The sequence below is a fragment of the Lygodium microphyllum genome, chromosome 21, assembly GCF_053477565.2.
Source record: "Lygodium microphyllum isolate KBCC chromosome 21, Lygodium_microphyllum_v1.1.10, whole genome shotgun sequence".
Lineage (NCBI taxonomy): Eukaryota > Viridiplantae > Streptophyta > Polypodiopsida > Schizaeales > Lygodiaceae > Lygodium > Lygodium microphyllum.
The window spans coordinates 76,384,298-76,405,824 of record NC_141155.1 but is presented as its reverse complement, the minus strand read 5'-3'; the positions used below and the strand labels follow the sequence as shown (position 1 = coordinate 76,405,824).

Below are 21,527 nucleotides of genomic sequence, written 5' to 3'. Positions count from 1 at the left end.
CTATTGTAGTAAAGTTGTCACTTGTTATGCAACTTGTGATTGCAAAGTTTATTACATTTTGCCAAAGGACACAAGCATGGAGAGATTGATGCTTCATGTAGGCACTCACACACATAATGTGCAACCAGGGACTTCAATGGCTGCAATTAAAAAAATTAGATCTCTAGTTCACTCAGTTTTGCAAGTGAATCGACACTGTGGTGCTAGGAAGATTCAAATGATTGTAGCAAAACAAAATATCACTAAATCTTTGACAACTAATGGTTCATTGGTGGAGGGAGAACAAGAGCTTACAAACTTTTTGGAGGAGTTGATGCCATTGGTTCAAAATCAGAGGTTAGTTTCGATTATTCAAGTCTGCAAACTATGGTTTGTAGCATTGTTATTAGTTTAACAAACTTTCGTTTGTTGAGGTTGCAAGTTCAATAGTATCGTGACATGCCAGAAAAAAAAAGAAACATGTGTTGTTGGAGATGGCTTTGATAACATTTTGGAGTTGAAAAAAAGATGCATGTTTCCTTTTTTTCATGGCAGTAGATTTCCAGGGCAAGGAGGGGTGGGTGAAAAAAGTTACATTTTCAAGATCTCTACTAAAGGACCTGGCTTTGGAGTGGAATTGGTTAATCGAATGCGACGCTTAGGAAATGGAGACCTTTGCAAGTCTTGGGTTCACTTTGACTTTACACACAGAATAGATGACTGGGCAACAATGTCTTGTTCTGTTTACAATCCATGGTTTGTTCGGGAACCTTACTTGTTATCAACTTTCGTTGACATATTCTAGTTGCTAATCACTGTATTTCTTATTGCAGCTTGAAGGGGATCATGGTGATTGCTATTTGTGACACAAAGGAAGAGGATACAGAAACACAAATTCTTTTTTGGAGATGCCTTAATAATGTGATGCTCAAGTGTGGACACCCTCCTGCAGACTTTGCAGGTTTCATGGCGGATGAAGCCGGTGCAAATTGGATGGCAATCCGCACTGTTTTCAATGCAGGACCTGACAATGTTTTGGAAGGAAGAGAGCGATCGTGTTTGTTTCACTGGGAACAAAGCTTACAAAAGCACACAACAAAATACGTGCCTTCAAACCTTCGAAAGCATCACTTGAATTTATGTGAGAGGTGGCGCCTTTCAAAATCCATTGAAGAGGGCAAGAGGAATGCCATAGCTATACAAAATTGGTGGCAGCAAGTAGGACTACCTCGAGATAGTACCGTACCATTGAAGAGATGGATCAAATGGTGGGAGAATTGGATAGACCATTGGGGTAGTACTACACATGTAAATGTTTTTTTTTGTTTCTATTTGTTACATACACATGCACTAATATTATTGGGGTGGGAATACCCAAGTATGAGAACAAAATAGACATGTAAGAGGAATTACTGAGTTTTTTATTGGGTTGCAGGCTTCCTTGAGTCCTTGGGAGAGGGCTTGTATTCCCAACACAGATCTTTCTGAGAGCGTGCATGCAAGTTGGTTGGCAGGGGAGGATGGAAAGAAGAAAATTAGTTTGTATGATGCATGTGTCACTGACTTGATCAACTCATATACTCAATGTTCAAGGCAACTGGCCTTCACAACTAGAAGATACTCTGGAAGTGGTCCCGACATGGATGCTCTTGTTAATAGGGTGGTTGCAAGAAATACCCCTTCACCTGCATTCATAGCTCGAACAGTTCAATGAGCAATTCTTGGCACCCCCATGTATGAAGAGCCTTTCATTTCTGGAAACAAAGAAACAGTTCAAAGGAAAAGAAGAACTCTAGATGCTTGTAGCTCTCATAAACCTGGCTATGTAATGGAGTCAAGGGATAGAAAAAAAAAAGGATGACCACACAAGATAAATTTTCAAAATAGAAATGACCAACGTACAGAAGTGGGCTTGGACCATGAGGTGCATGCAGTGCCGATTGAAATGGATCTCCCAACTAACATTGTCTCAGAGGAGGAAATGCATAGAAGTTTGTGAGCCATTCGGAGAATGCCTGTTCATTGCAAACGAAAATATTTTGGTATTATAAATAGAAAGAAGTGTTGCAATGTGATAGAAAGTAGATCCCCTGGGTTACTATGCCCTTCATTTTGGTCAGAGAGGGTTTCTACCACACATCTCAAAAAGTACCCTTATCAATCAGACTAATCTCTAAAATTATGAGTCAATCTAAACAAAACACAAAAAGAACTCAATATAGGAGAATATAATTATTTCTCTTGCAACTATTTAGGCAAATTATGAAAGCCACTTATATATAACTATTATATAGTATCGATATGTGGACTTGATAGCAACAAATGTCAATATCTTCCTCATCTTTTTTACTAATCACTCCAAAGCTTCTCATATATGCAATGGTTGTAGGGAGCTTTAACTCTAACATATCTACAAGGGATATATCATTTTCATCCTCTTGCTGAAAAATTTAGCCAAGTATTTGTTCAACCTTTCCAATGGCAAAGGTTGCATCATTTATTGACCACTTCTCATCATAGTTTGTAGCTTTTGACAACAAATCTAGTTTACCATTTGCGGTTCTGAAGGTCATTCTCATGTCTAGCTCCTCCTGTGTAGGTTTAGACATGATTTGACTCATGTAGAATTTAAAGAAAACCTTGTGCTAAAAATAAAAATTAGTAGAATTGACTATGGAAAGTGGAGGGAAGAGCAATATGCAAAAGAGAAGCAAAGAGTAGAGTTGTTGCATAAGGACGGGAAGCAACCATATCATGGTTTGGTTCAACATCAAACTTGGCCATGGTTTATATCAATAGCAGACTTGCCAATCAAAGGTTAGATGAAACATGGTTTAGATTTAAAAATACCCAATTAACAAATGAAAATTAGAAATTAAAACATGGTTTAGATAAAAAAACACCTTGATAACATGATAAGGGGAAGCAAACAATTGAGAAGGTGTAACATGGGAAGGAGAAGCAACCATAATATATATTAGAAATGTGACTAGAGTAGATGATACATGATTAGATTCTATGTAACCATGCTTTCCATAATAGGAGTAAAGGACAAAGATCAAGATTACCTTAAGAAAAAATTATCACAATCAACAAAAATGAACTTGGAACATCAATACCAGGAAAAATGAAAATGCTTTGCACACAAAACAAGAATGATTCATAAAGAGATATTTCACATATAAATAGACAATCCTCTGAGGGGAATTAAAACGAAGTGATCAACAAGCTTTATGAAACAAAATCGAGATTACCTTGAGAAAAAAATTGTCACAACTAGCAAAAATGAACTTGGAGCATTAAAATTAAGAAATATGAAATTTCTTTGCACACAAAATAAGCATGATTTATAATGAGATCCATCACCTACAAATAGGTACCCCCCTCAGTGAATACCAAGCTTTATGGATGTATTCATCATAGCAAAAGGCAAACAATAAACTTGCATACTTTTCATAGTAGGAGAAGAGGAGCAACATCTAGATTACCTTGAAAAAAAATTGGCTCAACAAAAATGAAGTTGAAGCATCAAATCAGGAAAAATGAAATTACTTTGCATACTAAATAAGCATAGTTTATAAAGAGATCCCTAACCTATAAATAGATGGCCCCCTCAATGAATTAAAAAAGCATGATCAATAATTCCACTTTTAGATCCTCGTCCAATCATGTCCACAAATGGATAACTGATCCATGATTAATAATGTCTACTTTTACTAGAGTTTTCATTATGCTCAAAAAGAAAAATACCAAATATGTGGTCCCTTCACATCATGTATCCAAAATGAATGTCCACCTCCACTTCTTCATATGCCCTTTAAATCTTTCATTCAGTACTGCATGGTCCCTATCTCATTGAACAATAGCCAACATAAAAATCTCAAGTCTTTGATTTGCATTTTATGCATCGCGGAAGGGCAAGCATAAAATTTAAATCAATTTGCTTAAGGGAAGGTTGATGCATCATCATATGTTGATTTTTGTCCATCTCAAGCACACGAATGTAGACATAATAGATGTGCTTGCAGGCCAGGAAGGGTTTACTTTCCAACTCTCTCTTTTGAAAGTCAAGACACATGCAGAAGGGCTCGGGATTGACATGCACCTCATACAAATTCTCTGACATAACATAAAATATGACTTTCTCATTTGCCACCACTACTTTCTCTTCCATGAAAACTACATCCAATGCCTCATCCAATGCAATTTTTCTTTCTGCATCCTTAGAAATACCATGTCTCCAAGCCTAAGATATTCTAATCACAAATACATATATGCAACCCGCACAATAGTTTGGGGTGAAACAAATACCACTACATGTGGTGAACACAATGTGCATGGGAGTGAGCGACCTCTCATCATGGGGGCTAGTCCTAGCACCCATGATGATAACATATTCATAGTGGAGGAACTTTAAAGAATGCTTGGGATAGCCATTTTCATCTCTTGAGTACTTAATATTCATAAATAGGCAACCAATTAATTAGCCACTTAAGTCTTTAAGCTCCAAAATGTAAGTAGAAGAAGGTGCCTACTCAAAGCCAAACACGCTAGGAGCAAGTGGTTACAATAAATTGAAGCTGATAAGTGTAGTCTTAATGCAAGCACCACAATCTACACCTGCATCCTCATCAAGACCTATAATTATGAAGGTGTCCAAGTCCACATAGACATCAATATCCAAAGCTAAAGAACCCTCTAGCATTCCACATCTTCAATGCAAGCTATAGCTTGCTACCTATGACATGTGTGCCATGGGACTAGCAGTCGTTTAGGGGGGGAAATAATGCTAACAGTGTTTTGAGAAGACTGCAAAAGCGGAGGTGTCTACTACTATTTTTTTGTGGATATTATTTTTGTGGAGCTTTAGTGCCTTATTTTTTGGGCACTTGGATTATATTTGAACTTTATGGACATCACCAAATTATCAGTGCTTTCCCATATTCGCCAGTGGCTGCAAAGTCTACTACAAGGGGAGTGTGTTGAAGAGATTTTTGTTGGGCCCCGAGGCTTTTATGAGGTGCTGTTGAAATCCGAGAAGCATCGTGTCGATCTGCTATCTAAACTGCCATTGTTCTTTGATCGCCATTTGGTCCATGTTGTGCCATGGCACCCAAAGGTAGATTTTCAGCGCTTGCTTCAACGCGAATGCCCGGTGTGGGTTGTAGTGGAAAATTGTACGGCTGTCTATTGGCCACTGTTAAAGGATGCTATGGCCATTGTGGGCATTGTTTTGGTTCCCCGAAGTAGTCTAATAAGGATAAATGAATGCTGCTAATGAAGAATTTGTTGTTGTTGAAGAGGATGTTTTTTTCTGCAGTGTCAGGTACAGATAATGTTGCTCATATTGTGGTAGATGGTGAGACTAATGTTGTTACTGGTGACAAATCCTGTAGAAGTTGATTGTGCTAAAGATACACTTGACTAATGGTTCTTCTAATCGAGACAACTAGAATGGCCCTTTGAAGTTGAATTCGAGATTGTAGAAGATGGAAGATTCAATGTTGATGTAGAAGTGATGGCTCATGATCCTCCCCATGAACTATTGTACCTGCAAAGTAAACCTCACATGAATCACTTCCTAGAAGAAAGTGCTAGTCTGCTATTTGTGCACAAACCATATGATGTTCTCGATTTTTTGGGAGATGGGTTGAACTCCAAGCAAGCTTGAAGCATTGCTCCATACTTGAGGACCCAAAACTGTGAATAGGTTACTGTGAAAATACTATAGTGAGTGTGCGTACATACATAGTCTAATACATAGTTAGAAGACTACTTCATGGATTCTACGAGTGACGACTATGGTGCTTGATGAAGCAAGGGATCTTGATCTAATGAAGATGGGAAGAATTGTGGGTGTTGAGGGAAAAGATAGTTATGATGAAGATGCTAGGGAGACACCGATGTGGGATGGATGGGAGCAAGTGTGCAATCCAATAAGCTCTTGAAGAACATGGGTCTCTGTAGGATCAACCACACATGATAGCTGATGCAAATGTTGGCTTTATGTTGAAGAACCTTTTCCACCTTTCTTATAAGTAAGGATTGATGAAACTGGGTGAATCAAATGAAGGGATAAAATGTGCAAGTGACTCGAGGAGACATGTTAACTAAAGCGAGCCGAGACTCCCTAGAGGTATGTCTTGGTGTTGATGTGCCCTAAGTAAGGGTGTGGAAAAATGGAAAAAGGCTAGGGGATTAGAGACAGAGCCAACAGACTGTCACTCGGTGCATCCAACTTGAGGACCCCTAGGTGCAGTGCAATGCACGTGCGTGCATATTTCTTTTTCTTTTCTTTTCTCTTTCTTTTTTCTCTCTTGTTTTTTTTCCCTTTTTTTTCCTTGTGGTAAGTCAAGTAACAACAATGATATACAATCAGGCATGTTGCCTTACAAGGAGAAATGGAAGTATGAGATCAGAAGACTGGCTACAAATAATAAAACTTGGCGCATAAGATGATTGGTGCATTGAGGTGCATACAATGAAGGTTTGAGCATTGAGCCCGAACATTGAAGCACATTGCTGCATTGTTGATGAAGCTGTTATTGAAAAAGAACTTGAACTTGTTGATGAAGACAGGTATGCTCATTGATGAAGCAATTTGCAACTACTCCTAAGAAAGTAAATGACCATTAGATGTTGTAGTAAGGGTATGGTGTCATTGAAGAAAGAGAAACCTCATTGTTGATGGTTCTTTAAGTTCTATGTTTCGTCAATGAGGCTCCCAGATAAAACTTATTGTCTTGGTTGGCCTTTGATGTCTTGACGATGTGATGCCTCTCAAGCTTTAGATCTTCAAGAAGGTTCTGATGCTAATGTCAGCTTCAAGTCTTTAATGTTGTTGCACCATAGGATATTCATGAAAAGTTTCTATTGCCGATGATATTGTCTTCAAGCCTTGAGGTTCATTGCATTGCTTTGTCACCTATTATTTTCCTACATTCTCTTGGTGAAACTTTGAGAGTACCATGCAGTGGATTCAAGGTAAAAAGATAGAAAGAATTACAAACAACTTTCTTCCTCCTTGAATTTCACCATCACACAAGGAGTGAAAGGGTTTGAGCTCGTACCTCTTGTTTTTATTTTTTGCCCTCGCATAAGATGTAGCATTGTTTCTAAAGTTGGAGGGACTTTTGCTATTGTTAGTGCAATAAATTGAGCTAAAGAAAAATATATACAAAGAAACTAAGACTAAAAAGGAAAAAGAGTTAGTATTCTACAGTTTTTGGGATCCACCAGTCATAGAAATTTGCATTGCACTCTAATTTGGCAAAAGCATCCAAGTCAAGTGGTTTGGTATCTAGTCCAAAAATGTAAGTAATCATATTGGTAAGCAAAGAGGGTCCTGCAAAGCAATTGGCAATGTGTAATTCCTCTTCAATCAAAATCTTGACAAGCAATGGGTGATATATCAACTTTCGTGGCAAGGCGAGATTCCGAGCTAGGATGCTAGAGTATAGTAAAGTGGTCTCACAATAAGTTGGGTCAGCTTGAAGTGTACTGATTGTATGGCGTTGCTCAGCTGTGGTCATAAGATGACTGCCATTGCAAGCAATCTCAAGTCGATGAGAAAACCACTTTTGCAAGAACGAGCTTGAGGAATGACAATTTTTCTCAAGCTCATCAAGTACTGATTGGTCTTGGATTTTGGTCACAAAAGTATAAGAAGGAATAAATTGGCATGATAGCAAGTGCATATTCCTTCTTAATCAAGAGGCTTGTATCAAAAAGATGTTCATTATCGTCCCAAGTGGAATGCCATTTAGAAGCAACCTAAACTGCCTCATCATCAGCAAGGCCTAGATCAATCATTGCAAACAACTTGGCATAAGTAGTGTATATGGCCTCAAATCAAAGTAGGCATTTAGTTTCAAAGGTTCTTTGCCAAATGAGCAAACATGGTACTCAATGGTTGACATACTAGCAAAGGCTTGATACCAAAAGAAGGGTTGGGTTTAGTAGGGCTAGTCTAGAGATGTGTCTCAGCAACCTCCTCTGGAGCATCCCAGGGTTCAACCAGCTTGATTGGGACTAACTAGTGGGGTGAGTTAGTAGGGACATCATTGGCATTGTACCTAGGATCTGGAGTTGCAAGCATACCTCTTCCAGCCACAATGTCTAGGTTAGTAAAAGGTTTATGTACATCACTTTGCTTCACATCATTTGATGAAGATTTAATCATTGTAGTATTAGAAGCAGAGGTAAGATGTGGTGTTGTACCACTTAGCCTTGGAATAAACCATTCATAGAAATTAGGATTGTACTCTAATAAAGCATGGTCATTGCTCTCTACATTAGATTCTATATCCTTGTGTGAGATTGAAGTACTAGAGGCTTGTTCTTGAGCTAAAGTGATAGTCTTAGTCACAGCCAAGGGCTGTGATTGTATGGGTTCCATCTCAAATTTGGAAGTAGTAACTTCCAATTCAATGGAGTGGTCAATCATGACAATCAAAGATGACTGTGCACTTGGATCCTCAGACTAAGTGAAAGTATGCATGGTTTTGGTAGTTCTAGATTTATTTGTGACAGCACTCGTAGAGGGAGGTCGGTGATCTTTTAATGTTTTCATAGTTGTCCCTTGTGGATCCTTTTTCTTAGATTGAGCAGCTACACTAAGCTATTGTTGCCACATTTTCTGTTTTGGTTTGGGTGACAAAGGTTCTTGGTTTTGAGGAGACTTTTGCTATTTTGAAGAACTAGCAACAACCTGGGATTGTTGCTTATCAACACTGAGGGCTTTATCTCATCTATCCTTGGACTTTCCATTTTAGCTTGAGTAGCCTCACATGGAAGCGGAAACTTTGGCTCTAGCTTTTCCTCCTTTCTCAATGACTTTTTAGACACTACCATTTCCTTGTGTGGATTAACAACAACTTCAAGTGGTTGCTCTTTTGGAATTGTGGGCTCAAGTGTCATAGGAACTAGCTCTCGTTAGTCTTATATGGTGTTGTCTCCTCAAGTATCTTAGTCTATGACCTAGATTTGTGTGTGGGTGTCTTTCAGTTTCTCTTGTATTTGAATGGGACTTGGTCTGTAGTCACTGGAGGTGGCTTTCTAGGTAGTTTTGGTAACCAAATCCAAGACTTTCTTGCAAAAAACCCCTAAGCATGGAGCAATGCTTTGGGCACCCATCGCTGCCTTGTGTTAGCTCTCCATCAATGCTTCCAATTAGTTACTCTAAATCTCTTTCCCCTTCTAGATGTGGTTCTATTCCCAACACCATGAGAAGTTGTGGTAGTGTTTTGAGTAGGCTGTTGGCTTTCCTTTGGTTCCAGGAGGGTTCCTACTGAGTGGTTCTCTCTTATTTTCATGTGTCTTGAGTAGTTCATTAAGAACTCTCCGTCTACTTTCTCTAGGCATTTGATTTGACTCTGAGACAAGCTTCTTGCCCTTCTCTAGTGAAGAGACAAGGTCCCTTTGCTAGTGAAAGTAGTGACTATCTCCATGTTTGGTAAGCTCAGGTTTATACGGTGTGCTTCATAGTCTGCAATGCATATGGTTGCATGCTTGAAAGGTCTTCCAAGCAAGACTTCCTTTCCCATATCTTCTCGATTTGGAAGCACATAAAACATTGTGTGCATGCTTTCAATCTCAATAGTCAAGAGAATTTTGCATCATCCTAAGAGGGAATAGGCTAATCCTCCATATGGCTTGATAGGTGCATTGATCGGGGTACAAGTTCAGCTTATCAGTCCATATCTCATAGGTCAGTGTTTGTGGCTTGGACCTTTTGGATATTAGGCATGGTAGATCTAGTTAGGGTACTACATGAAACCTTGCATGTTGGATAGTCATGATACATGTGAGTGATGCAACACTCAATGCATCTAAGGTCAACCCTTGTAAATTTATCTATCACTATCCGATCTACTAAGTATGGCCTAGGCCCTTGTGTCGCTAGCTCTGGCAATATGTCAATGGATAGATGGATGGGAATGTTCACTAATTGTGTTGACTCATCAGGTTTTAGGACTTCGAGACCTAAGGTCGGATCCACTATGAGGCATGTCAATAGAGTGTAAGGCTCTTAATAGCCAAATGACAAACTCTGCAACTCTTCTTGCAATGGTGTTGTGTGGTTCTTGGTGTGGGTGTTCTCATTCAACTCTCTAGGCTTGTTAGTTCTTCTTGGATTTCGCAACTTCATTTCTTGGAGTTCCTATCCTTCAAATTTGTCACTCATTAGTCAATTAGTATTGTGATATTGCACTAAGTGCAAGTGGTGAAATTATTGGCTTAGTGGTTGGCTTCTCCTCTCAATTACTACAGTCTTGGTACTTTCTTTGAATGGGGTTCAAAATGATTCAAAGGGGGCTTAGGATTTATGGCAGCTTGGTCGATAATATTTTACTCATCATGCCCTTGCAATGATTGGAATGGAGCACATGATGATGGTGGCTTGGTTGGATGATTTTCCCCCTAATTACTTGTAGTGTATCCTATATGTAGATGTGAAAGTAAGTGTTGTGGTTATGCACTATGATCCTAAATGACCTAAGGCAATGTCAGCCCAATGTGTGTTGCCGAGGTTGCCTAGGTGCTATGTGCAATCTGTGCCAAGTCCTTGCAATGTGACAAGGTGGTTACTTAGTTTAACTAGCTCCTTGTTGAGGTATTAAGTCATTAAGATATTTACTTCAAATCCTTGACTTCAAAACCTATAAGTTATCAAGGCACTTTGCAACACTTTGATTCAAAAACTCGCAAGAGTGAGGTATGCAAAATCAAGTTTTCTTCCTTTCCAATGCAATGTGGATGGGTGCAAGAAATTCCTCAAAGTATCAGAACCATGTCATGCTAACAATACGGCAAGTAAGGATGACACTTTGGTGCAAATACGTAAAGTAAGAGGTCCAAATTTAGAATGTGAGTAAGACAAGTATGAGTGAGCCTTGAGACATAGTGTCTGTGTGAGTGGGAGTGTGAGTGAGTGTGTGAGTGATTGGTTAGTGTGAGTGAGTGAGTATGAGTGAAGGATAAGTGAGATGTGATTGTTATGGGTATGTTTGAATGTGGATATGAGTGAGTGAATATAGGTATGAGTGTGAGTGAGTGAGTGTGAATGAGAATGAGTGAGGGATGAGTATGAGAGATTGCATGAGTGTGAGTGAGGGATGAGTGGGTAGGGAGGAGAGAGTGAGAGTATGAGTGGGGTAGGTATGAGTGAGTGAGGGATGATTGAGTGTTGGGTGTGTGTTAATTAAAAGTGCATGTTTATGACTGAGGTGGTATGAATGAGTGGTGTGAGTGAGAGGATGTGATGGATGTGTGGGAATGAGTGTGAGCTCTAGGGTTTGAGAATGTGTGGGAGTGAGACTTTGATGTTAGGGATGTGTTGGAGCGAGTATGGAGATTGTGTGTGGGATGAGTGTGAGTGAGGGATGAGTCTAAGAGAATGAGTGAGTGTGAGTGAGGGATGAGCGGGTAGGGAGGAGAGAGTGAGAGTATGAGTGGGGTAGGTATGAATGAGTTAGGGATGATTGAGTGTTGGGTGTGTGCTAATTAAAAGTGCATATTTATGAGTGAGGTGGTACGAATGAGTGGTGTGAGTGAGAGGATGTGATGGATGTGTGGGAGTGAGTGTGAGTTTTAGGGTTTGAGTATATGTGGGAGTGAGAGTTTGATGTTAGGGATGTGTAGGAGTGAGTATGGAGATTGTGTGGTGGGAGTGAAAGAAGATAATGTGTGGGAGCGAAAGAAGTTGAATATGTGGGAGTGAGAGAATGAGGTATGTTTGGGAGTGGGTGTTATGCGTGGTGTAGGGGGTGTGGTAGTGAATGAGTGAGGGATGAGTATGAGAAAATGAGTGAGTGTGAGTGATGGATGAGTGGGTAGGGGAGGAGAGAGTGAGAATACGAGTGGGGTAGGTATGAGTGAGTGAGGGATGATTGAGTGTTGGATGTGTGTTAATCAAAAGTGCATGTTTATGAGTGAGGTGGTATGAATGAGTGGTGTGAGTGAGAGGATATGATAGATGTGTGGGAGTGAGTGTGAGCTTTAGGGTTTGAGTATGTGTGGGAGTGAGAGTTTGATGTTAGGATGTGTTGGAGTGAGTATGGAGATTGTGTGTGGGATGAGTGAGTGTGAGTGAGGGATGAGTGGGGGTAGGGAGGAGAGAGTGAGAGTATGAGTGGGGTAGGTATGAATGAGTAAGGGATGATTGAGTGTTGGGTGTGTGTTTATCAAAAGTGCATATTTACGAGTAAGGTGGTATGAATGAGTGGTGTGAGTGAGAGGATGTGTGGGAGTGAGTGTGAGTTTTAGGGTTTGAGTATGTGTGGGAGTGAGAGAATGAGGTATGTTTGGGATGGGTGTTATGTGTGGTGTAGGGGGTGTGGTAGTGAATGTGAACATATATAAATAGGTATGGAAGGGGGGTGTGTGAGTTCTAGTGTAGGTTAGGTATGGAAAGTTGGGTGTGTTAGTTTGGGTGTATGTGTGGATATAGGGGTTGTACTAGGTTTGTGGAGGGGCAAGTGGGTAGGGTGTACGATCGAAGTAATGGTACCTCTATCTCTTCTTCCTTCACCCCTTCTTTTCTACCTTCTTCTAATACTTCTTCCACCATTGACGAACTGTAAGCTTTCCAAGAAGACACAAAAATTGATAGCATATGTGCAACCTTACCACACAACAAATCTAACAAGGAGAGTACGAGTTTGTGTTTTGTATTTGAGATTTGAGTTTTAAGTTTTTTGTATGTGTGTTTTTTTTGTTTGTGTTTTGTGTTTTTTCCTACCCTAACAATGTCTATCTTTACAATCTAAATCCAACGAACCGGTTCCTTTCGATTCATCGGCCTTCTTAACCTAGCCCCATGGGTTTTTGAATGCTAGCCACAAATGCAGATGATCGAAACCCCATCAATCCCATGCATGCCCATGCACAAGCCTCCTATTTCGCCACAAGGCAGGAGTGTGAGAATCTTGGCAGTTGCACCATCGTAGGTCCTAGCAACAAAACCAAAATGTTGAGCCTAATACACCAACAATGGGGATTTTGGACAAACCTCTATTGTTTCAGATCTACAACTCACTTCAACGACAATCTCTCACCTTGTCTCTCAGCACTCCACTCTAACAAACCAAGCATCCTCCTCTCCAACCCAAGAAAGCAAGAACACAAGACTAGCTGAAGTTGTAGTGAACTCACCTAACTTACCTTCTTGCATTTGATGACTCGAAGGCTCGAAGATAGTTCCACGACCACGATCAACACAATCCAATGCCATCACTCCTTTGCATCCACCACCAAGCACACCAATGAGTCGAAGAGCTAGTAGAGAAGACGAGAAAAGCAAGATGATGGCGAAGAGCTTTACCTTCCCTCAGTCCCGTGGTCAACACACCTCTCACTCTCTCCCTCTCAGAAACTCTCAACACAATGGAAGCAAGATGATAGACTACAAAGATTGAATAGAAAGCTTGAGTAGTCAGACTGATAGAGCTTCTGCCATATGGATGTGCCAAAAGGGTGAATACAACTAAGACCTCCCACCCTTATATAGACCAAGATTTGGGTTAGGGTTAGGGTTTGTGCCCCTTTTATGTTTAGGGTTTGCATCCCCTTTGCGTTTAGGGTTTGCATCCTCCCTTGGGCATCCTACCCATTTAGTGGGCTCTAGACTAGTCAATCATCATTGCATGCTTCAACCTTAGTCTAATTAGATCAAGCCTAAGATATTCTAATCACAAATACATGTGTGCAACCCACGCAACAATTACAAGTGCGATAAATACAATTGCTGGTGGTGAATACAATGTGCACGGGAGTGAGTCCAGCTCTCACAAATGAACACATTCATGATAATGTGGTGATGTCCATAAAGTACAAATATAATCCAAGTGCCCAAAAAATAAGGCATTGAAGCTCCACAAAAAGAATATCCACTAAAAAATAGTAGTCGACACTTCCACTTTTGCAGTCTTCTCAAAACACCATTAACAAAGGCTAAATAAAACTATTTATGCGATTTCCTTTGTCCTAGGTGGCATGGGTAAACTAGATGATGAATTTAGTCTAATCGAAAATATGTCAAAGTATTTGCAATCAAGGTCATTTGGTTAGCCAAGACTAATATTCGGTCTAGGGGGGCCTTTAATTTGTCACTAGTAGAATGGGATGGGCAAGTGACGAAAGAGAGTCTAGCTTTTTTTTAGCGTTGCTAATAAGGGCATATTCTATAACGGCTAGAGAATATTGAGAGTTGTTAAAAAAATTTAGACCAAGTTAACTAATACATGCATAAAAGTTTAGAACAAAATTAAGTGGAAGATGTACCCATGATTTTAGGAAGACAAAATAAAGGAATACCACACCCTAGAAAAAAGAGTGATGAACAAGCTCTAAACTCCTCCCCCCCCCCCTCTATCTCTCTCTTCATTGTGTCACACATTTGTCTAGTCTTGTCTTTAGTTTGCCACACAATAATTGTACATGAGCCAATTAGGGGTTTCTGTCTTTCTCCGATCACTTATCGCCTCCTCTTATAGTGCAATGGCAACACCTAAGGGAGAGGGTTAGACTTAGCCCTAGCCCTAATATTGAGATGTAACCAATGACTTTCTCAACAATCTTGGTGGCACTCCCCAAGTGAACTCAAGAGCAAAGCCCATGAGAGAAACATCTACATCAACAAGTTGGCAATGGAGATGGCTGCTGCAACTAATAGAAAGCCTAAAGATAAAGTCAAGAAAATGAAAATCAAAGTGCAAGAGGAGATACAAAAGGATGGAGGCTGAAAACCAAGGTATGATAGACACTACCTCTTGAATATTTAATGAAGTCGTGACGCAAAAGATGATTATATTATGCATGTGTAGGGGCCCCCTCTAATGGTTGGCATGGGGTAACATAAAAGAAGTGTATAACGAAGACCACCAAGTATCTTTAGAATCATACAAGTTGAAGATAAACTAAGACTAGTATTAAAATAACAAGGGTTCGATTGGGTGGTACCATGGTGTATCATCATCCAGCAACAACTAAGGAAAGAATTAAGCAACTTGGAGTTTTGAAGCATAAAATACAAAGTTGAAATCTTCAAGCAATCAAAATGTTTCAAGGGAACCAAACATGGATCACAAATTTATCGAGGCAACAAAGCCATGATTAAAAAAGAGTTCAGAAAGCCTAAGCATTCAATTGTTTTAGGGTCACAATGCATTTAGTGACAACATTAATAGTGGGTTGTTCTTTTTGTGCCATGATGCCCTGAAGTGGATTGAATGGATTGTGATTAAAACCTTGATGTTTGTCTCTTTGTCCTATACACCTTTGAGCAGTCTTAATAAATGGCATTAACATCACACACACGTGTGCGCACAAACACGCCATTTATTTCATCAAAGAAAACTACACACATTCATGATTACAAACATATGTATACATTTGAGGTTCCAACCTCAGCGACATTGAGTTTAGGGTAATGCATGTCACACTGCATTTCCCAATTAGCCCTGTTTAGTAGCATCAACATCAAACGAAGAGTTAAAAGTCACCATTCCTTAATGCCGAAGGCCGATACATATGTCATAGATCACTACATATTGCTCAGATTTCCACTAAAAGAGAAATGGTGACACGAGAGCTAGTTGAGACCAAAACCATCGTGAGGCCTTGCATGTGAGATGTATCCTTTGCATTTGCAGGTTGGTAACTTTATCAGCTATGCATGCCGATTCATCGCCGGCTTTGTGATTGCATTCGCTTCCGAGTGGCGACTTACCCTCATAACCCTTTGCATGATGCCAATCCTAGCCACTGTTGCCAGTCTATATGCATATGCCATGGTAGCATTGGCAAGTGAAAGCAAGCAGGCATATGTCAGGGCTGGCAAAATTGCTGAAGAGGTACTTGCTCTACCCATTTCTGTAACCATGGCTTTTGAGTAAGTAAGCACGCATAAATGTTGGGAAGAAAACGACCACAAGTCTTTGTTTGATCAAATATGCATAACTAACTTGATTTTGGGTGCCTTCCTGTCTCCAGTCTGTGTCTCAGATCCGCACAGTTCAGGCATTTGGGAGCCAAGAGAGAGCCATCAAATCTTTCTCAGATGCACTTCTTCTGACTAGAAAGCTCGGACATCGTAGTGGGCTTGTGAAAGGCCTTGGCATTGGCTCAATCTATGGAATGGGTTTGGCTGTCTTCTCACTTCTTTTGTGGTACTCTGGACGTCTCGTCCGTAGTAGAATCACAAATGGTGGGCAAGCATTTGTAACAATTATAAATGTCTTAGCAAGTACTCTGTGAGTTACTCTTTTTTGCCTTATCACACTTACTGGGCATGCTGCTCTGTGTGTGTTTCATGATTGAAATACAGGCTTTAAGCATGCATACCATTTTCTCCTACTGTTGGATCAATTGGGGTTTCTCGACTTTGTGATTGATTGCCACTGATAAAGTCTGTTTGGTGCAGTGCCCTGGGTCAAGCAGCTCTGAACGTGGCCGCCTTCAGCAGAGCAAGGGTTTCAGGCCACACAATCTTGGAAATGATTAACAAGAAACCCCACATTAGGCAAGAGAAAGGTCAGGGCACTAAGCTGGCTAACATAGAGGGCAGAATCGACATACGTGATGTATCTTTCAGCTACCCCTCGCGACCTCATGTCAAAATTTTCCAAAACTTCTCTCTCTCAATTCCTGCTGGCAAAGTTGTATCGATCGTTGGTGGCAGTGGCTCAGGAAAAAGCACTGTAATATCTCTCATTGAAAGGTTCTATGATCCAAACTCAGGTCAAGCCTGCATCTGTCTTCTTAAACTGTGACATTTATTTGCTTTTGGTATAACCTCATGTTTAGTGCACCTGGTTCAGGTGAAGTGCTTTTAGATGGGCATAACATAAAGACTTTGGATCTGAAGTGGCTAAGAAATCAAATGGCTCTAGTAAACCAAGAACCAGCTCTTTTTGCTACAACCATAAAAGAGAACATCCTATATGGAAAGGAAGGATGCGTTAGTATGGACGAAATTATACAAGCAGCCTCAATCTCTCGTGCCCATGAGTTTATAAATATGCTTCCACTTGGCTATGAAACTGAGGTAGTGTATTAGCTCCCCAGCACCACTGTTTGGACTGGCCACACAATTCATTTCTCTGTGATACTCTGTATGATATGCATCCTCGTTGAATTATATATGCGTAGACTTATACCAGCATGATATTAAAATCATCTCCCCACATTTTTAAGCAACTTCTTTTCTCTGGCAAGTACATATCATTTATAAAATTGCCTGACAATGTGTGTTTCTGTTCCTGCTTTTGAAGACCCAATTGTGCTAAGATGCACATAGCTACAGGCTGCAGCTTATTTCTTCCACGAACATGCAAATTCCAAAAGAAATATGCATCTTAAATGTTGTCACATGATTTTGAAGTTGCAAGTCTTGCTGTAACAGGTAGGCGAGCGAGGGATTCAGCTCTCTGGGGGACAGAAGCAGCGTATAGCTATAGCTAGAGCCATTCTAAAAGACCCCTCTATTTTGCTGCTTGATGAAGCCACAAGTGCTTTAGATACAGACACAGAAAAGAGTGTACTAGAGGCTCTTGATCGAGTCATGGTTGGAAGAACCACTTTGGTTGTCGCTCATCGTCTTTCGACCATTCAAAAGGCAGATCTTATTGCTGTCATGCAAGAAGGGAAGGTCGTTGAGTGTGGGCTGCATGAAGAGCTGAAGGATAAAGGTGAGGTGTATTCTTCCTTGATTCAAATCCAAGAAGATAGCCTAAGACAGGCTCAGGAGGCAGCCAGGTATCAAAGCAGGTGGGAAGGTTATCATTGCTGCAGCCCTTTCAAGTTAATGGGTGTGAATCCTGCAGTCTAATCCCAATGTCCCTTGGTCCAGGCTTTCACATGGGTCTCTATCACAAAGAACTGGCAGCTTTGCCTCAAATGCTGACTCAACAACCAAGTCTGTTTCGGGAATGAATGTGGATGGATCAGAGGTAGGTCAGACTCTTCCAGCCATGCATAAAAACCCTTGGGAAAGACTATTAAGAGGCTGCCTTAGGGAATGGCAATGTGGCCTTCCTGCTGCATTTGGAGCTCTTGTGGCAGGTGCTCAAACACCATTGTTTGCCTTGGCAATAACACAAGGGGTGGTCTATTTGTATTCACCTGATCAAGAACATGTGAAAAAGGCAATATCAAAGATTTCCATTCTATGTGCTACTATTGGATTCACTGCTGTAATTGCCTATGTTTGTGAAAACTACTTTGCTGGAGTTGTTGGCGAAAGTCTAACAATGCAAATAAGAAAATCGATGTTTTCAGGTGGGTTCTACTCTAATTGCTTCCAAATTGTCTCACTCAAAATGGACCAGTGTTCCGATTTATCATATCTCCAAGTATAACAATGAAGATGCTGCTGTTCACAGGGATACTTAGGAATGAAATTGGCTGGTTTGACCAGCATAGCACTAGTTTGCTCACAACGCAACTATCCATGGATGCACTGATTATCAGAACAGCAACTGCAGATCGGTTGATAACACTCCTCCACAATATAGGCCTAGTTGCGACAGCATTTGCCATTGCATTTTCAATCCAGTGGAAGGTCACTCTTGTCGTCATAGCTTCGTATCCGATTATGATTGGAGCTAACATAGGGGAGGTGTGAATGCTTAATGTTGCTTCTCACAGTGTCTGGATACTCCTTTTGGAATTTCAGTGTAGATGGTTGGGTAGAAAGGACAAGTTTTGTTGATTCTTTTTCTATCCTTTGCAGACGATGTTCATGAAAGGCTTTCTTGGTGATTCGAACAAAGCTTATGGAAGAGCTAACACCATTGCAAGTGAAGCTATTTGCAACATCCGTACCGTGGCTGCTTTCAGCACAGAAAACAAAGTAATGCACCATTTCACAAAAGCACTTGAACAGCCCCATAAGAAAGCATTTGTGCGTGGACAGGTTGCAGGGCTGGGGTATGGTGTATCTCAGCTAGGTGTGTTTAGCTCATATGGTCTAGCACTTTGGTATTCATCTTCCCTTATTCAGAAGAGGGAGGCTGGATTTGGTGATGTAATGAAGTGCTATATGGTGCTCATCATCACCGCATTTGGCATTGCTGAAGCCCTGGCTTTAGCTCCAGATATGGCAAAGAGTTCAGAGAAAATAAGCTCTGTGTTCGAGATAGTGGATAGAAAGACACAGATCGATGCAGATGATCTGGAGGGGGAGAATGTGACTGAATTGAAGGGAGAAATTGAGTTCAAGCAAGTGGATTTCAGCTATCCAGCTAGAATGGATATAATTGTTCTCCAGAAATTCAATTTGAAGGTGAGGGCAGGTCAAAGCCTAGCTCTTGTGGGGGCAAGTGGTTCAGGAAAAAGCTCTGTGATCTCTCTAATTGTTAGGTTTTATGATCCACAAAATGGGCAACTGTTGGTGGATGGCAAAGACATCAAGAGAATGAATCTAAGATCCTTGAGACAGCACATGGGACTTGTGCAGCAAGAACCAGCACTGTTCTCTACAAACATCTACGAGAACATAAGATATGGGAAGGAGGGAGCATCAGAAGCCGAGGTAATCGAAGCTGCAAAGGCAGCAAATGCTCACAGCTTCATCTGCAGCTTGCCAGAAGGCTTCAGAACAGAGGTAGGGGAGAGAGGCGTCCAACTCTCAGGGGGACAAAAGCAGCGAGTGGCCATTGCAAGAGCAATTCTCAGAAACCCTGCCATTCTGCTCTTGGATGAGGCCACTAGCGCACTTGATGCTGAATCTGAGAAGGCCATTCAGCAAGCGCTTGAGAGGCTTATGCAGCATCGCACCACTGTCATGGCTGCTCACCGTCTGTCCACGATCCAGAATGCTAACTCCATTGCAGTTCTGGGCCATGGTGGCGCAGTGGTTGAGCAGGGCTCGCATCATGAGCTATTGAGCAAGCGTGGCACCTACTTTAACCTTCTCCACCTCTCAGCCTGCACAGATCAGCCCCAAGGTACGATGCCATAGCACCCAAGAGATGACAGGGCATTCTGGAGGGGTTCTATCATGTGGCTAAGATGCTATCATTTCTGTGATTTTTACTCCCACAAACTGATCTTGGAATACTGATGAATAGTAAATAAGTGCCATACAAACATATCCGACTGAAGAGGAGCTGGGAGCGGCTCCCTCAGGGGGACTTCCGCCATTGATAAGGGGCTTCGACAGCAGTTTCTTCAGGCATAGGACCATGATGCCATGTTCGTCACGTTACAGGATGGCCAACCCCCATGATGATATACCCCTCGTCAGTGGTTTCTTTCCCCCATGCCCTTCGAAGTGCCTGCCCTGTGAGGCGTAGACATAGACATTGATGTCAAAAGTCTTTAGCTCCAGTTATGCTTGTTGAGCCCTTGTAGCTGTAATGTTACTCTGATGCTAGCTGTAACATTAGAAGATAAAGTCGATAGCCATCTTTGCGAGGATGAGCAATGAAAGCAGAAGAATCGCAATTGCTGAACACTGAGATGATTGAATAGTGGAAGAACACTGAGATGATTGAATAGTGGAAGAGAGAATACACACGAGCTCAAACATTGAACATATGGGCAATGGAATCCATAACACAAGACATGAAAGATTCCGAATGTGGAGAGAGTAATCAAATGCTTGGTTAACTTCAAGGGAAAACCTCTAGATATTGTGAAAATGCTAGGTTAACTTTAGGCGAAGGCCTCTAGATACTCTGAAAGCCAAGTGGATTGGAAAAACAACGTTGGCTTGGCATCAAGTTGATAACACAACTCCTCTAGGGACTCTAGAAGAAAAGATTGAAGCCAGTTGGAAAGGACACCCCATCATTTGTACTCAATGTTTTGCTCTAGAGAAAGTAAGTCGAGTGCCAAAGATATGGAATTAGAAAGCATATGCATGTATCTCCCCCATTTGTCGCTCTTGTAAGAAGAAGGAAGAAACAATCAAACATGTCTTTTGGGATTGTGAAGAAGTGAATATGGTTTGAAAGAGGAGGATGGGAATTGTACTGTTAGTTGGAAACAAATTTTGCATAGTGATGACCATGGAGACACCAATGTGGAACCTCATCAAGTTTGCAATCTGATTAGGGGTTTTATGCTTAAGAAGATTTAGCTTACAAGGAATGACATTATGTTTCCTATAAGAATCTTGGTTAGCGAATTTTCCTAGTTTCTTAATGAATTTGGCAAAATGTTTTGTATGTGTGGCAAGAATGATATCTCTTGCAAGATGGTTGCCAAAAAAGCTTAAAGCATTTGCTTAGTCCTCTTGGGGTGATGTTCATTTTATTTACTTAATACATACCACTACCTCTGCATTAAAAAACACTAAGTTGCATGTTCCAGTTTCACCTATTACCTTGTATATTACCATGTTCCCTATTACCTTGTCTACTATAATATTTGAGGCACACCCCACAAGGCCTTAGTGGTAGTGTGGAGTATTTCATTTTCTTTTAGAATGCAAAATAAACAAGGGGTGATAAAAATCATAAGGGGCTACCTTCAAAGTCATGTCTAGATAAATGAAGTAATTTTAATTAGTTGATAAATATAGCATTTCACAATATATAGTT

General features: G+C 40.7%; 2 protein-coding genes across 6 annotated transcripts in view; both read left to right on the top strand.

The window, feature by feature from the left end:
• LOC148018166 (ABC transporter B family member 2-like) overlaps positions 1 to 21,276 on the top strand; it is a 74,477-nt gene extending 53,201 nt beyond the window's left edge. For 2 of the 5 annotated variants that reach the window (XM_087661281.1, XM_087661282.1), the window contains 9 exons: positions 15,633 to 15,745; positions 15,779 to 15,833; positions 15,973 to 16,232; positions 16,403 to 16,719; positions 16,800 to 17,026; positions 17,384 to 17,748; positions 17,831 to 18,258; positions 18,363 to 18,598; positions 18,713 to 21,274. In XM_087661281.1, coding sequence (XP_087517407.1) covers positions 15,633 to 15,745; positions 15,779 to 15,833; positions 15,973 to 16,232; positions 16,403 to 16,719; positions 16,800 to 17,026; positions 17,384 to 17,748; positions 17,831 to 18,258; positions 18,363 to 18,598; positions 18,713 to 19,942 — 3,231 coding nt within the window. In that variant the 3' untranslated portion in view covers positions 19,943 to 21,274. Of the gene's footprint in view, positions 1 to 15,632; positions 15,834 to 15,972; positions 16,233 to 16,402; positions 16,720 to 16,799; positions 17,027 to 17,383; positions 17,749 to 17,830; positions 18,259 to 18,362; positions 18,599 to 18,712 lie in introns of all 5 variants that reach the window. The other 3 variants (XM_087661279.1, XM_087661280.1, XM_087661278.1) reach the window with 3 other exon arrangements.
• Positions 512 to 1,693, top strand: LOC148018167 (uncharacterized). The gene is made up of 3 exons (XM_087662329.1): positions 512 to 735; positions 813 to 1,287; positions 1,415 to 1,693. Exons 1-3 carry the CDS (start codon positions 512 to 514, stop codon positions 1,691 to 1,693), a joined length of 978 nt encoding a protein of 325 aa, XP_087518455.1.
• Positions 21,277 to 21,527: the final 251 nt, after the last annotated feature.

Coding starts and splice junctions, on each gene's coding strand:
- LOC148018167 (XM_087662329.1), top strand. CDS start 512: ATGTTTCCTTTTTTTCATGGCAGTAGATTTCCAGGGCAAGGAGGGGTG. Junction 736..812: donor TGTTCTGTTTACAATCCATG/GTTTGTTCGGGA, acceptor TTCTTATTGCAG/CTTGAAGGGGATCATGGTGA. Junction 1,288..1,414: donor ATTGGGGTAGTACTACACAT/GTAAATGTTTTT, acceptor ATTGGGTTGCAG/GCTTCCTTGAGTCCTTGGGA.